The 16,976-nt window shown below is 43.3% G+C and overlaps 1 protein-coding gene across 1 annotated transcript; it reads right to left on the bottom strand.

Moving 5' to 3' along the window:
• Nucleotides 1–271: 271 nt before the first annotated feature.
• LOC134627054 (WASP homolog-associated protein with actin, membranes and microtubules) lies at nt 272–16,969 on the bottom strand. Its single transcript, XM_063472975.1, has 11 exons — nt 16,339–16,969; nt 14,502–14,675; nt 12,735–12,885; nt 12,358–12,527; nt 10,845–11,052; nt 9,169–9,353; nt 8,543–8,629; nt 8,365–8,460; nt 5,875–6,283; nt 5,334–5,476; nt 272–3,986 (listed from the first exon to the last, which is right to left on the bottom strand). The coding sequence occupies exons 1-11, from the start codon at nt 16,912–16,914 to the stop codon at nt 3,831–3,833; spliced, it is 2,355 nt and encodes a 784-aa protein (XP_063329045.1). The 5' UTR covers nt 16,915–16,969; the 3' UTR covers nt 272–3,830.
• Nucleotides 16,970–16,976: the final 7 nt, after the last annotated feature.

The raw sequence follows: 16,976 nt of genomic DNA, 5'->3' as shown, positions 1-16,976 counted from the left end.
CAGACCCTTGGAAACTGGACTCCCACTTAGAGTTTAATTTGTTTTCACCTTCAGAGATCAGCTGGTTTACAAGGGGGAAATTAATCAATACGCAGTTTAAGCACCAATTTAGTGCTGAAATGATGGGATAATTGACCAATTAATTCAGTTAATTGGAAATTAACTGCTGTAGGAATGCAGCTATGATTTTCACTGCAAATTACTCGGGCTATTTTGATGAATCACTTTGTTTATTATATGAAATGTAAAAGGGGAAAAAAAGTCCAATCTGTGACGTTTTGAAAAGTCGTCTTTTGTGCAGCCAACAGTGCAGAATCCAAAGACATTTGATCTAGAGTGATTCAAAACAAGAGAAAATTGTTACAACTGAATAACAACCAACAATGACATTATTTAAATGAGAGACTCTGATATGGAGACTCCTCATTTTTAGAATTGTTTTTGGTTCCGAGTTTAGTAAAGTTCAGACAGCTGTGGAAACACCGTAAATGATAGTTAACAGGCACGTTACCAGGTTGGACCTTCAAAACTGACCTCAATCTTCATGGAACAGATTCAACAGGGTACTGGAAACATTCCTGAGATTTTTTACTGCATATTGAGTTGACACCATCACATAGTTGTGCAGATTTGCCGGCTGCACATCCATGATGTTCCACAACATCCCAACGGTGCTCTGCTGGAGCAAAATCTGGTGACTGTGGAGGCCATTCGGGCACAGTAAACTCATTTTGTTCAAAAAACCAGTTTGAGATGATTTGCACTTGTTGATATGGCACATTATCCTGCTAGAAGTAGCCATCAGAAGATGGGTACACAATGCTCATGTGGTACTGAGGGATTTACACCACCAGCTTGACCCACTGATACGAGGCAATCTTTTTTTTCCATGTTTGTTAAATTCGGACTCCATGTGAATTTTGCTGCATAAATCGAGACTCATCGGAACAAGCAACATTTTTCTAATTTCCTGTCATCCAGTTTTAGTGACCCTGTGTGAACTGTAGCCTCAGTTTCTGTTCTCAGCTGGTAGTTGTTGCGCCTGGTGTGGTCTTCAGCTGCTGTAGCTCATCTGCTTCAAGCTTTGATGTCTTGTGCACTCAGAGAAGCTCTTCTGTATACCTTGGTAGTGGCGAGTGTTTATTTGTGGTCCTACTGCCTTCCTATCAGTTCAAAGCAGTCTGTCCATTCTCCTCCAACCTCGGACATCAATGAGGCATTTTTGCCAAGAGAACTGTCGCTCATGATTTCAGCACTTTGTCTTTTTTTCACACCATCCTCTGTAAACCCGAGAGATGGCCGTACAAGAGTGCTACTTTCAAAGTCACTTTCTTCTTCATTCTGAGGCTCAGTGTTAACTTCACCAGGCCGCCCTGGCCATGTCTGGATGTCTAAAGGCTTTGAGCTGCTACCATGCGACTGGCCAATTAGATACAGTATTTGTAATAATGAGCAGTTGAACAGGTGTACCTAACAAAGTGGCCAGCGAATGTATCTTAAGTTAAACAACAAAAAAAATGGTGTGGTGAACATGTTTCACTATTTTACTAATTTTATGAACAATTTTTTTTTTAAATTAATGTCACATGAATACGCATGAATGTCCTTGAGGTCAGCAGATGGGTTCCCAGACTGTTTGCAGCCTTACTGAACACCTGAACACTGTCAGCCAGAGTAACAAACTACACAATGGACCGCCATGAAATTAGGAAATCTGGGTAGATATTCATGACCACCTTAGGATGAACCCTTCTCACCTAAATCAGCCTTTTGTCTTTTTGTCTGGCGCCACCAGCAGGTCGCCATTTTGACCATATATCTGACACGCATACTGATAATGATCTGCTAAATGTCAGCACTGCTTTAAAGTTTCAACTCTGAAAGTCATTACACACAATTAGGGCTTAAATACCAATTAAAAAATAAATAAATAAAGGTGAAAGGTGAAAAAATTGTACTTCTGCTCCTCAACTTTCAGCCTCACTCCCAATCGATACTGGTAGAGCAGGAACGGCCTCTCGTTCTCTCTGCTGTTCATCGCTGTCTGACTCTCAGCTCTCATTGTGTGACTGGTGACGAGTGGGCGAGTTGGTGAAACATCATTAAGAGACTATGCTGCTCTGTCCATGTGAGCGAGAGAGAGAGAGCAAGAGAGCGATATGGCACTGCAGGCCACTACCGCTGACACTTCTTGTTGCCATAGTAACAGGCTGCTGAAATTTCTGTTTATACTGGATGGAGGTGTTCGTCTAAATACCCCCGTGTGCGCCTTCCCCACCCTGAGGTGCGTGACCCGTCTTCCACCTGAATCGCGTGGATGTTGCCAACAGATTGCACACAGAGACTGACAGCAGCCCTGCAAAAACGGCCGCTTCTCTTAAGTACACAGAGCTGAATAAACTCAATCACAGCTGGCTGGGGATGTCTGAGCTGTCACTGCAGGAGACAGATGTGTGAGAGCGAAGGCTGCCAGGATGGATATTACTTCGTGACTCATCACCGTGGACTTCATCCACCAAAGCCCACTCGCCGGGGCTTCACCGGTGCAGGTCTGATGTGACTTTGTTTAAAGAACGAGGGCCTGGGCACAGGTAACCTTTTGGAGATCGGGGAACAGCGTGAACAAAGCAAGTGGCAAAGAGCTCAGATGAATGTATTTGAATGAAAGTGGGGGGGAAAAGGAACGCCAACGTTTGATGACGACCTGATGTCTCTTAGTTTATTATTAAAACACAACAGTGCAGCTGTCGGCCTCGAACATCATTAACTCATAAAACTAAAAATGAATTCATCCTGTAAAGCATTTAATGCTGCTATCACACAGTTTAACTGTTTGACAGGTTCAGGTAAGGAACACTTGTAAAGACTGAGGAGGGAAAAAACCCCAAACAAAGCAATGTGCTGTCACAGGTTGAAAGGTCAATTTGCCTTAATCAACAGGAACCTTTCCCCCGTTTTCCTTTTCTTTAGATCACACACACACGCAGCGATTACAGATTGGGATGTGTAATTAATTACGTAACTTTTTTTAAATCCATTACTTAAATTAAAGCCTAATATTCTCAATTTGTCTCTGTGTATTTCATTTCGAAAGTGCCCTTTGACTAATCCTAAAGCGTTCCCAAAATTCTGACATGAAAAGGGGAAAATTGCAGGCAGCGTGAGACGGCCTGCAACGCAAACAACGACAAAGACTTCAGACACGCAGGCTTTGAATAATTAACAGCGCTGCCTTCGCGTGGCTGTAGCCTTACTGGGGTTAGGTTAAATAAACAATTGTTCAAATTTAATTACATTCAAAATGATGAGATCAGACCGGGCGGTGCGAGCGAAACGACAATTTGCGTAGTGTTGTCTTCACCGCCCGCAGCACAAGCTCCCACCCCACTCCCCCCCTGCTGTGTGACACTGTCACAAAAGGCCTTCGGGCACAGATTTGGGAGAAATTCAATAATTAGAGGAGCGTTAAAAACAAAGCGGCTCATTCGCTCTCACTGGGATTTCTGAAAATTGGAAAGTGTTTTAGAGGAGACTAAGTCCTGATTCTGCCGCTCGCTAGTTAGTTGCAGTGTTGGATGTATTACAGCGTTTCAGGGCTACAAAACAAAAGCACACACACAAAAGGGATTAAATGTGCAACAACTTCAACAAACTGCAACGTTTAAGTCTGAGGAGGCGTAATCCTGTTCTTGTCAAAGAAGCAGCTTTTTTCTTCTTCTTGTTTTCCGATGGAAAATTGGCAACAATGAGCTGAAGCTCATAACTGTGAGGAAGACTGAGCGGGGCTAACGTAAGACAGCAGCTTCATCGGCGTGATTGCGCACGCATTCTCAGTTATCCCAGTCTGCACTGCGTCCCTCTTCGTCCCCTCTGTCGTCCTCATCCGAATCAGCCGCCACCTTCTTCATCCTCATCATGGCGGCCTTGATGCTGCGCTCCAGCTCGTTGTCTCCGCCGCTCGGGACTTCTGCTCGTGCAGGAACCACCTACGCAACGGCAAAGAAATACAGTTCACATTTTAAGTTACCGCCTGCTGTGAAATCTAATCAGTACCAAAAAAGTAGCTAATAACATTATAGTAGAGAGCTACATAGCAATGACCCTGTTGGGATAACACCCGACCCTGGAACTAGAACAGCTAAATGTATTCTAGTCTGTTAAAGCATAGGTTTTTACATATGCATAACTGTGGCTCCACGGTGCAGCAGTTTAGCACATTTGTCTAATATGTGAAAGATCCCTGGGTCGAGACCAGAAGGAGACACAGATCCAGCCTCAGGGGGTCACAAGCGAGTGTACTCCCTGTGCTGGACCCAAGCCTGGATAAATGGAAGGATTGCATCAGGAAGGGCGTGTGGTGTAAAATCTGTGCCAAATCAAATATGTGGCTCCATCCGCTGTGGTGGCTCCTCGGGAAATAAGGGAAGAGCCTAAAGTATGTTGTATGTATACTTGTGAAAGTTGATTCTGTTGATCTGCATTGTAGGGTTTGCAGTGGGTGAAGCGCTGAAGAGGTCCACATCCACAGAATCAACTTTCTGGGCTTATAAAGAAGACGTCTGCATTCTCATAAAATAAAAAAGGAATTTACACGCACAACCTGTGAACAGCTTCATCCACCATTCGTTTAAAATTAGAAGCAAAATACCCAATTATAAATTTACTAGCACTGTTCAATAATTCACTCCTTTGCTGCGCTAAAAAAGAATCCACATGGGGGAGCTGTTTGTTGTGCACAAGAGTGCACTCAAAGTTCCCATACAGCATGTCTCCTATCAAAAATTAGGATGTGAACGGCTTTTTGTGACAGCTCCTATAGCTTAACTACCTCACGAATGTGTTCCTCGCCATTAATAGTCGGTCAGTGAAAAGAAATATTGTACACTGAGAACAAACGAGGTTTAATTTATGTGATCCACGTCCACAGCAAACGGCTCATAGCAAAAATACCGGTGGTCCTTAGTGAAAATGAAACTCCTTAAAACGTGTCACATTTACCTAAACACAGATGATCGCATATTACACAAACACAAATAAATTGTGCATTTGTTAGGTAGCATTTTCACATGCAGATTAATTCTTTAGTATTTGGAAGTTTTTCGGGGGGGGAGGGGTTGACACAAACTGAGCCACACTGGCTTTTTTTCCCACAGGTGAATAACCAACTTAGAAAGCCAGTGCTCTCTGGATAAACTATGTAACGGTTCCGAACTGTCTAAATCACTCAGTGCGACTTTTCTGTTTGGAAATGTCATCACATTTTTACCAAGTGACACATGCGGTGATGCAATCGTTCTGCAGTAAGCTAGCCGATCAACGTATCAACATCTCACCTTCTTCAGGGTGACTCCCTGTCGGATGGCAGACATCAGACTGCTCCTTGCGTCCCCAGTGGGGCTCGGCGTGCTGGCCGCGGGGACCTTTCGAAGCTTAATCTGTCCACGCTGTAGTGAAGCCAACACTTCGTCCATGGTTCCTACAAAAATACCAAAGTTAAAGGAGAAACACTGTTAAAGTGTAGGGGAAGAAGCTACACTGCTGATGAGCTGGTTCTTCCCAGTTCTTAGCTCGCTGTATGAAACATTATTGAAACAGTTTTGTTGAGTGTGCTCCATTTCACATGAGCTTATGAAAATGAAGCTCCGCTGGACGTTAGAGTCTCCTTGGAGCAGACAGCGTATATACCCAGGACCACTACTGAAGGTAAAATACCTCCTCTGGCCCTGTGGGAGAAGTTAGGAATTTAGGACAGAACACTATGTGCAGACACACACACACACAACCTTCGCAGCAGCCAAACAAAAATCACGTATCCTGCTTCATTCTTTTATTCTTATGAAGATCTGAATGATACTGCACGTATTTTACCCTCACCTATATTTTGTTTGAGCGTGTTCTTGGCTGGAAAAGGAGGGCCCTCTTTTTCACTCAGAGGCATCGGGGCATCCTCTGATGAGGGCAGCACTCGGGGGGGAGGCAGCAGTGGCGGAGGTGGTGGCGGAGGAGGAGGAGGAGGAGGAGGGGGTGGGGCTGTTGGTGGAGGGGGGATGGCTGTTGGAGGAGGAGGCGCAGCGTAGATTTGGACAGGGATGTCTTTCAGCTGCTGCTTTTTGGCTGGTTTCTTGCGCCTTGGTGCGGGTCGGATGGAGGGAGGGGGTCCTTCAGAAGAGGGAGCGGGGCTGAGGCTGATGATGGACATCGGCTGCGAGGGGCACAGGCTTTCTGGAGAAGACGGCGAAGGCCTGGACTGGGGCGCTTTCAGGATGTACTGGCCCGGTCGCTTCTGGAAAAAAAAAAGAAGAAAAAAAAAAAAAACATCATTAGCTGAAGCTCATGCATTAATGTTTTGTTTTAAACAGGCACAGCGACTACATGAGATTAAAAAAAGTGATGGCAGATGTGCATCAAAGCCCCGCACAGTTAAACACGGACGTAAAAGCTGATCGTTTAAATCACGGATGTCAAACTCATTTTATAATGTTGGCCACATACTTTGATCCTAAGTGGGCTGGACTTCCACTTTCTGTCAATGTAAAGTTAAACTACACATGTAATTTCTTGTGTTTTTATATAAGAAAAATAAGTGTAATTTCGGGGGTGCGTCAGTTTTTCTACATAATTAAGAAATACTGCTGTAAATAAATGAAAGAAAACTGGCAGCATGACTCCATAGGCTTAAATGATATATAATGGAATAAAATTATGAGAAATAAATGTGTAAAATTAAATGAAAATATCTGTTAGTGCAAACTGTCCTGTGATTAGAAAACAGAACATTTTTTGGTAATTGACAGAATGTCTTTTTTTTTTTAATTACAGATTTTCTTAGCAGATACATTCATCTATTTCTTATTTACCTGTGTGGCTGTATAAATGGCTATGGTGGAGGTCTTTATTAGTTTATTAGTTAGTTCTCCTTCATATTTTCCAAAGCTGTCCAATGGGCCACATTGCAGTCTTTGGCAGGACGATTCTGGCCCTCGGGCCTTATGATGACACCCCTGGTTTAAACAAAATAGTCTCACCACAAAGGCTACTCAGTTCTGGCTTAAAAAGGACCAATTTCGACTGAAATGCATAATAATTGGTTTGATTTTCCTGCTCACTATGGAATATACAGATATACTGTCAATAGTGAGCAGAGCATGTAGACGCTCATGAACAAGAGGACACAAGGGAGTGATTTTAAACACAAGAATCAGCCGTCTGATTCTTATCCCGTATTTTTGTGCGGGTGGAACGACATCACAGTGTTGGACTTTCTGTGCGTGTTGCAGAGAGAGAATTTCCTGGGGCCAAAAACTTGTTTCGTAGAGACCTTTGACCACCGAGATCCAACATCATTGTTACGTCTGGTTGCCATGATGCCCTGACGCAACCACAAATGGGATTTGAGTCTCCACCTGGAATTGAGCCAGCAACCTTTTGCTAACCATGCACATTTGTTAACCACTACACTATGGAGGCATTAAAAAAATACCAAGAGAGCGTTAATGTTTTGTTTTAAATAAGCAGGACCATTCATTCAGACACATGAATCAATGGAATGATTTCTAGTAGTTTCTGACCACTCAAAGTGCTTTAAACTACAAGCCCCCATCTTCTTTTTCATCCATATTCATGCAGCACTTCATCCTGTGCACATGAGCGCTGCATCTACCGATTTAGAATAATCAATTAATCTAACATGTATGTCTTTGGACTGCTGGAGGAAGACGGATAACCCCAGAAGGTTTGAATCCTTAATCGCCCGCTCGGCTTTTTTCTCGCTGTGAGGCGACGCAATGCCAACCACTGCACCACTGTGCCGCCAAATGATGTAGTCATCATCATTACCCAGTCATTATTACTGATGCAGGGCTCTCTTCCTGGGCTCGTAGCTATTCTAGCAGCACTGAGGTTACTTCAGCTGAATACTAATGCCATTCTTGATTAGGTGTTGACAATGGCATTGCTAACATGCTAGTTTAAGGTAGCGTCTAAGTCTTTTTTAGCAATCAGCACACTGTAAAGGAGAAGCTGGTGGAAATGTCATTAGTTATATTTGTATTTAAAGTTAAAACAGAGTCTGACTGTCACACTGAAAATGTCACTGGGTCACTGAAGTTACAAGCCAACAAAGAGCAGTCGTCCACGCACAGTTTGAAGCTCTGGTGTAAGACAGCTCATTACTAACAAGCCCGTCCACAGCGCGCCGTCATCAGGACTTCCTCCGATGTGAGGGGTCGAGTGGCTAATAACTGAGCTTTTATTTTTGAGGTGAACTATTGCATTAAGAGGGTACGATGCAGCATCCCCCCGGGTTTTATTAACTCGGAGAGAGCTGCAGGCGAAGGCAGAGCAGAACGAGTGAGAGCGCCTGACCTCTCTGAAGGATCGTAATCGGCTCAGAGTTTTCTCCCGCTCCTTGTCCACCCACTCTTTCCTCCTCTGCTCCTCCTCCTTCTTCTTCTCTCGTTTCTGCAGACAACAGAGGGAGACACTGAGAGGCACAGTAGAGAAACAGCGGCTTTCATTTGCATCATCAACCCGGCTGACTTACCAGGTGGACCTGGTGATGCTGGTTGAAGACTATGGAGCTCTGTTTTGCCGCCAGGTGCTTCTGCTCATGTGCATCCGTGCACTGATCCTAAAGAGAGACAAAACATATTACTTAATCGCTCGAAAATACATTTTAGTCTGTCAGAAATTAGCGACTGTCTGAGCAAACGGTTAAAAAACTTTGCGAAAATGCAACTGCAACACATCCGGATTTTATTCGGGCGCCGTTATTTGTAATTTTCTAATGTCCCTATTTTTTTTTAACTGCATTCCCTCTTTGTGAATTACTGGAAGTAACTATCGAGAGTCTTTAACGAGGCTGCCTTTCCCATTTTTTTGCTCTGAGTAATACTTTTTTTTAATCAAATAAGCAAGCAGCCAACAAAAAGAGGAAAACATGCCAAGTGCTTCAATTACTATGCCAGCTAAAAATAAACCAATGTAGTAAAAACATTTGAAAAACTCAGCATTTGGCACACGAGGCAGGCGGAGATGTGCCTTTGAAGGATCGATACATTTTTTCTTGGACAGAAAACCCCAAAACGCTTGAAAAATACAACTTTTTCTTTTTTTTTTAAAGGACCACAGAATATGAAATGATTTCATGACAGCAGCACTCGCACACACCTTTTTGTTACGCAGGTAAGCTCGGCGGGCACAGATGTTGCCCCTCTTGGTTTCCAGGGTCTGTAGGCGTCTTTTGAGCTGACTGACAGCTGGAGGGTCTGCTTGATGAATACCTGTGTGGACCATGCTCTGCAGCTCCTCCGGATCCTCGCACACATCGTAGTACACCACCTCCTCCTTCAGCTCTGAAACACAAACGCAGCCCAGTCACTCCTACATGTCTTCTGTTTATATGGCATCCTCTCTAGCCGTACGTCAGCTGTCGCATCCCATCAGACAACCTAAATAACCAGTGTCATGCCCACTGCTCACGAGCAGCACAGGTAGTTGTCACAGGTAGTGCCAAGGTTACTTTTGTGCCAACTGTAGTTATGCAGCTTACGTGAAGTTAAGAAATCTGTTGACTTCCTGTTTCGGTAGCAAACTTACATCTGATTAAGAGTAAGCAGCTTAACGTTGGTAAAATTACTGCTAAATTATAAAAGCATCTCCTCAGCTGCTTATGAAACGTTCTGGGTCTCCTTGGCAACTGCACTAATTACAGTATTTGCATTGCAGTAGCTTTCTCCTTATTTACAGAACATCATATCTTCCTCAGTCCTCCAACTTTATGTTCACAAATAACAAATGACAGAGGGCGCGCTGCTGTTTCTTAGCTAGGAAACTACACCTGAGAGCTGTAAACTTAAATATGCCCACAGCCAAAGTCACCACAGACACAGACAGCAAGATGCACACACAAACACCTTGGAAGCAAACATGCCACCTCCCGCGAGGAACAATTAGAGAAATATTTACACGAACAAAATACAGCATTTCCCAGAAGGCACCTCTTTTCCACAACACACTGGCTGACAATCCAACGCATTATAATGCAGCGGGGAGGGGGGCATTGTGTAATGTGTCATTTTAATCATAACTGACACAGATTCTGAAGGGTGCTGAATCAGCGCTGTGGGAACTGTAGTGTTGGGATATATCGTAAGATGCGTTTAGAATATTGGGCTCAAACAGGTGAGAGAAATATTAGAGACACACAATCAAGGACGATTATAAACACTTCATGCATGAAAACAAGCGGCACGCTTTTTTAAGGGCCAGTTCACCAAATGAAATAAGGAAAAATACCAATGTGCCAGAGGTTTGCAACATTTTCAGGAAGTTGGAGGAAAATTGCACAGCTGGTAAAGCTAGTATTTAATGTGGAGCTTTTAAAACAAAAAGCCGTTATTAGCATTAGTATACTTCCATCTGAAATCCATGGAATATCCTCGAAGACCTTTAAATCTCAGTTAAAGGTTCAATGAGGCATGCCATATAAAGCTGTTTGAGCACTCAGTGAGAGTAGACAAGCACTATATAAGAATCAGACCATTTACCAGGTGCCTTTTTAAAGATGGAATTATTCATTATTATCGAATTATTCATTCAGAAAATTAAGCAGCTTAGCAGGCAAACAAAGAAACAAACAAAAAAAGTTCTGAAAATGTTCGGGTACAAGGACCAGACTGAAAATGAGTGAAAAACAACCGATAACCAAAGAAAACCTTTAAAAGACCTTCAGAACACCTGGGGAACTATTGCTCAAGACTGCTTCAAAAACAAGAAAGTTTGGCTCAAGACTGTTGCACAAAATAAATCTGCTGTACAGCACAGCTGTGTAAATGTGAGAATACCTTTAATCTGTCTTCTCAGGGTGTCTATCTGAGCTACCAGGAGCTGCTCTTCATTTTTCAGGATTTCAAACTTGGCGTCGTAGAGTTCTAGCTGGGTTTCGTAGAACTGCAGTTCCAGCTGGTCCACAGTGTCCTGCTTCTGGCCGTCCTCAAACGCAGACCTTAAATCGGCCCTCTGGCCTTGGGCTCTCACAGAGAGGTTCTCCAGCTGCAAGGCAACGACAGAAAAATGTTACATCAGCCCCGTTGAAAGGATCATAACGGTCGTTTGTGGGGAAAAGAAAAAAAAACAAAACAGTCGTTTGCATGCATACAGTGAATACTTTGTGAGGCAAGTGCTACTTTTTGACAGCTCGCTACTTGTCCTTGAACATTATGATCAAAATAGGCTTTGCTTTCAGCCACGCTACTGGCAAAAACACACACACACAGAAGATAAATCTGACATAAAAAAAATTAAGCATTTGTGATGGACTGCCTATCTGAAGACAGTTTAATCTCTGCAAGCTTTCATGCTGTGATGAAATGAGCTGAAACCAGCAGCTACCTGCAGCATGTGCCACGCATGAGCTTTTGCATTCAAAGCATTCAAAATACAGCCTTAAAATGCTCTTAATTATGTCGAACACAAATACACACACTGCTGGAATATGACACAGCTGCCACAGAGACTGAAGCGGTACACTCACGCAAACATCTGGGATATCCGCAGGCATACTGGCACGCTCTAAAGAGTCACCGAGCTGTGTTGCCACCAGCGCAAGAGTTTGCGTAGGTGTAGCTCGCTGATCTCGTTACGAACACTCGCACACAGCTGCAGATGTAAAGGCTCGGATAGATTTCACAGTGACGGATGACGCCAGCGTCCATAAACCTGACTTTTTTTTTTATTATTTAAAACGCTTAATGGGATGGGAATGCAGCCCTGTGAAGGTAAAGGTGTTGCGGTTGTTTTCTTTGCTCTTTTCAAGAGCTCAAACGCACAGCATGACCCCCGTGAAGCAGCAAGTGATCCGGTGCCGTACCATCCCGAAAAATGCTGTGATCCTGACATGAGAAACATCCTCCCGGTGCAGTCACATATTTGTGTGTAGCTGGCACATTTTGAGTATGCATATATGCACCCAGACACACTCACTTATTCATGCATGGAGGGGGTTTTTTGTGTTTGGGATGGGGGTGTATTGAGGGGATTCTCTATGTTTTCAGAGAAGCTTTATAAATAGATCAAAAGGAACAGAGCAGCCACAGACTCACATCAGACTGGAATACCAAGTGAATGATACATGAGAGCGAGTAGGCACCGTGTCACATCTCTACTGACTTACAACCACTACAAAAGCAGCGTTGGCCTTGGCACGGAAATAAAGACATGAATGATAACTAAAGCCTTGCAACTGCGCCACACTCTAGTGAGATGTTACCGAATGTGCTGAGTAATTACAGAACCACTGGAAAAGCAGCTGATACTAATGAAAAAAAAGAAAGAAAGAAAGATAAAATGGACACGCACCCTCTCCTTGATGCTGTCTTTCTTGCGGCTGAGGCACATCTCGGTGGCTCTCATGTGCTGCAGGGTTTCTTTGGCCAATAGGAAGCGGAGTTTCTCCAGCCTGGGAGCCGCTGACGCCCAGGCAGCGGGTCCAAAACGACACTTATCCTGCTCCATCTGTTTCACCACACCTGGAAATGTGCACAAGGAGCTGTCATGTATATATAAAGGTTATAATTGTTTCCTTACAAGTGTGAAATGAATCCCATAGCGTAATCATAAAGGCTTTTCTTTTAAAACCATTTCCTCTGAAAACGATCTTTTTGGAGGTTTTGATCATTTACACATTTCATAATTAACCGAAACATCCACACAGATATAAACACAGCGACTTATACCAGCCAGAGCCTTTGAAGTCTGTGCAAAGTAGGTGACAGTGATGTCCTGAATCGAGGCGACTGCATCCTCTGCTTTTTTTCTCCACTCCTCCGCCTCCTTTTCCAGAGCTGCAATTCTCTTAGGACCCAGTTCCTCAAACTCCAAAGACTTCTGCAGACAACCGCAGCAAGCAAAACGGTCTTTACTCAAGGGCTTACCTGTCCGTAAGAAGTATGTATTAACTGTGCATTCATGGGAGCTTTATTCACATTTGGATGAGCGTAAAAACAAATTCTGACCTCTCTTTTCCCTCTAAGCGGACATAAATATTTTCCCTACACCACGCTCACTTTTTACATGTCATTCCCCTTGCTTTCTCCCTAATTTCCTGATACTCTTTACTGTCTTATCAAAATAAAGGCTAAAAATTCCCTTTAAAAAATAATGTTCTTTAACCTACATCACAGAGTTTGAGAACCACATTGGACATAGTGATGCAACAGGTCAGTCTATTCATGAGCGCTGTGTGTGGCTCAGCAATAACAAATGAATCAGTTAAGAGTGAAAGAGACCTTTATGTGATCACTAAAGGACATACAGTTCAGCGCTGTGCAAAAGTCTTGAGCCAACTCTCATTTCTTTATATTTCGCTTCCAAGGAGTCAGCCTTAGAGAAGACACCTAACAATGACGCATGAATTACTGAAGCATGGACCAGTGTTTACACAGAAGAGACAACTTAGTAAAAAAAACCATTTTATTCATTGTGCTATTAGCTGAAGACTTAGCAGCAGCTCAGCATCATGTACAGTGTGTCCTTAAAAAGACTGGGTAAGTGGAGTGTCTACAGCAGGTAAACAGCATGTGGAAGTCATGTCTTTAAGAAACAGGAATACATCCAGCAAAGTCCTGACACAGGACCTGAGAGATCCTTGTGAGTGTTTGTGTGTTTTAGTTGATCCATCTATTGGTCAACGACGTAAAGAAGCGATTCTTAAGGAAGGGAAAGAGGGAGAAAAGGCTGAGGTGTGCCAAACTACATAAGAACTAGACTGACAAATCACTGACAACAGATCTTATGGAGTGATGAACCCAAATTTGACATTTTTGGTTCAAATCACTGTCAGTGAGTGTTTACAGCTCATGGTTTGGGGCTACGTTTCATTCACAGGTGTTGTCAAAACTGATGGAATTATGAACACAGAAAAGTACCATCACATTTTGGTCCACGTTATCAAGAAAGCACCTAATTGGCAACGCCTTCATTTCTCATCATGACAATGATCCCAAACAAACTGTGAGTGCAGTAAAAGTATACCTTGATAGAGAAACACATAATAAAACACCATCATCATCACAGACTGGCCTCCCCAGAGCCTGGACCTCAACTTTACAGAACAAAAGGCAGCCAACATCCAAAGAAAAGTTTTGAATGTCCTTAAAGAAGCCTGGAGAATTATTCCTGAAGACTACTTAAAGAAATTACGAGATTGTTCAGGCTATGTTGAAGAAACTTTGTACAATTCTAACAAGCTTAAAAGTCAATCTCTGTTTTCGCCTCACATACTGTATTTTTAGCTATGTTTATATGTTTTGATAAATCACTCCAATATTTCACATTTTCCTAGCAAAATATAAAGAAATGAGGGGGTGGCTCAAGACTTTTGCACAGTATTGTAAAATCCTCCCTTTTTTTAATTTCATCAAAATCTTAACTTTCTGATATTAACACTAAGTACATCCCCTGCATATAATCGTGTACAACATTCTAACAACGTGTGTATTTACAAGGATGTCCATCTTGTAAAGGCAGGCCAGCTCTCTCATGTCCCTGAAAGGCTGCAGCAGGTACTGGAAGAAAGTCGTGGCGACAGTCGCCAGGTCCTGGTAGGCCTCGTCTTCTTCCTCGTAGATGCTGAGCAGCATGACCATCCTGTCAGCACCGCTGTGACTTTGTAGCAGCTGTGGAGATGAAAAAACATAAACACCATGATCTGGGTTTACCCTGAGCCCACAGCTTAGTTTTGCTCTGTATGACTTTTCATACTCAGAATGAACCAATCCAATCCGTGCCAGCTAACATAAGAGTCGATAACTAGGCCTTTCAGAATACAACTTGGGTGGGCTGAAGGTAGACTTGTGAAGACACTTCAAGATGAGGTTAGTGGTTGAACACCACAGGGATTCTTGGATCTGGTTCTCCGGTGTTGACCGCTGAAGTCAAACAAATTCAGGTATTAAAAAACATTTTATGTGAGAGTGATGAAATATTTGGAACTGAGACTCTTTTTTTTTTGAGAGTGAAATCTTGGTTAAGAAAATGTTAAATCGCTTGGATTCAAAATATGTAAATAGTTGGAAAAATCAAGAGTTATCTATGCCCTGACATCTTACAGCATACAAAGGGAACATGTTTGCTTTAGCCATTAAAAACAATCAATGCAGCACCACAAACCTGCATCTGAGACAGCATAAGCAAAAGCTGGATAAGATTTCATAAAGGTATCATTTACACCAGAACCGTAACAGTGGTTTATGTAGACATAATACCGGCACTGAGTACAGATTCTGATACATTTATTCTACTTGTCGCGGTGCCATCAACAGTTTTTCTTACAGGTCCACTTGCTCATTGTTTCTGTTACCAATTCTTGATCAGAAAATTACATCTGTGTAAGGAAACAAACCAGCACAACAAGCACATTTTCAGCTCAGCGAGCTACATCATGTCGTCTGTGGAAACAGGTACAGTGTGGGCATGTAAAAACTCAACTACCATAACTCAGACCACATTATTTTGATAAAAGGACATGATAAGCTTGGAGGCATGCATTCCAGCGATCTCCAGTGGATCTCGAATGGAACTAGATTTCTGTTTCGATGTCCAGCTGATGTATTTTGCTCTTCAAATGCTTCATTGGTCTATTGGCTGTCATTTTACTGCTTTTACTTCCATTTGCATGTGAAACAAACTAAACAGAGCTAAAGGGTCAGATTGCAGGTTAAAGCAGCAAACAAGAGCAAACAAAGACCAGTGCTGGTGGTGTTGCAACATCTAGAGCCTTGGCTGGAGCAGCAGCTGTGGTTTGCTGTGTCATGGTAGACCTGATTTAGGCCCACACCACCACTGAGAGGTGCTAATCTGGCAGACTAGACCTTTAAACTTCTTGGGATTAGAGAGCATGCAGTCTTTCTCAGATTTCAGGGAGTCATGTTTTTAAGTGCATCTAAAGTGTTGTAAGACTTCTCCTATCATAGGTTGGGCACCAAGCAGATACAGGGCCAGTGTTGCCGATACCGATGCCAATACTTTTACCCTATAAAATGTAGATTACAAAGGGGAGAGCAGTGTGCCATGATTACTGATGAATTCATCATTCATTTACACATTCTGAACACATTTTAATGTGAAATATAGTGATTTTTACTTTCCACATTAATTAGTTAACACAACGTGTTTGGAAACTGATTTTCTGGAGACCTGGAATGTAAATGTGCCTGCCTCTAAAACACATTTATTTAACACAATCCAGTGGGCATACTGCACTTAGGGAACAAAAACAAAGTCTCAGTCCTATCGCGCTGGTATCGATATTAGATCGATCCGCCCACCTCTACGCCTCACCTGTCTCAGGTGACCCTTGGCCCTTGACATCTCCTCCTGCAGGCTTTTCTTTTTGAACTCCTGTAAATTCTCAAAGTACTCCTCGACATCTCGGTCATCCTGTGCGAACAAGGTGTCGAGAACGATCTTCCGTCCGCAGAGGTCAATAGCGGTGCTGAAATACTTCTCGAGTTTCCTACACGGGGTGTCATAGTCCCTCTCCTCGTCATTGTCTGGACCTGATCTCCTATTCAGGAAGAGCAAGTCCCAAATGTTGCCCTCTTCAAACTCCGTCAAATCCGGGAAGCAGCCTCCCAGGACGTCGGCCACGCAGGTGAACTGCTGGTGGACGTGCTTCAGATCGCTGACGGAGAAGAGTCCTGCCCAGCTCATCTGAGGGTCGTCGGCAGCAGGCTCGGATTTGCGCTTCTGCCGCTGTAACGTCCGGTTGTGGCAGGTGACGGCGAACTTACACTCGATCACGTTCCACTGTACGATGAAGCCCAGTTTAAACGCCTCATCTTCCTCAAATATGTTGCTTTTAACGGCCACCCACCCCTCCAGACTGTCTAGTCGCTCACACTCTATGCTGTTCATCTTAAAAAGAGATGTTTCACTCTGGCCGAGAAGCTGCTGGCTCTGTTTACAACGTCCGCCAT

This window comes from Pelmatolapia mariae, linkage group LG1, assembly GCF_036321145.2.
Source record: "Pelmatolapia mariae isolate MD_Pm_ZW linkage group LG1, Pm_UMD_F_2, whole genome shotgun sequence".
NCBI classification, from domain to species: domain Eukaryota; kingdom Metazoa; phylum Chordata; class Actinopteri; order Cichliformes; family Cichlidae; genus Pelmatolapia; species Pelmatolapia mariae.
This window is presented reverse-complemented; position numbering and strand designations above follow the sequence as displayed.

Bases quoted from the DNA above. Each gene is read 5' to 3' on its own strand.
- LOC134627054 (XM_063472975.1), bottom strand. From the start codon at position 16,914: ATGAACAGCATAGAGTGTGAGCGACTAGACAGTCTGGAGGGGTGGGTG. The intron at 6,284-8,364 runs GTCAGGCGCTCT...TTTTTTTTCCAG, and splicing joins GATTACGATCCTTCAGAGAG to AAGCGACCGGGCCAGTACAT. The intron at 5,477-5,874 runs GTGAGGGTAAAA...GTATTTTTGTAG, and splicing joins CACGCTCAAACAAAATATAG to GAACCATGGACGAAGTGTTG.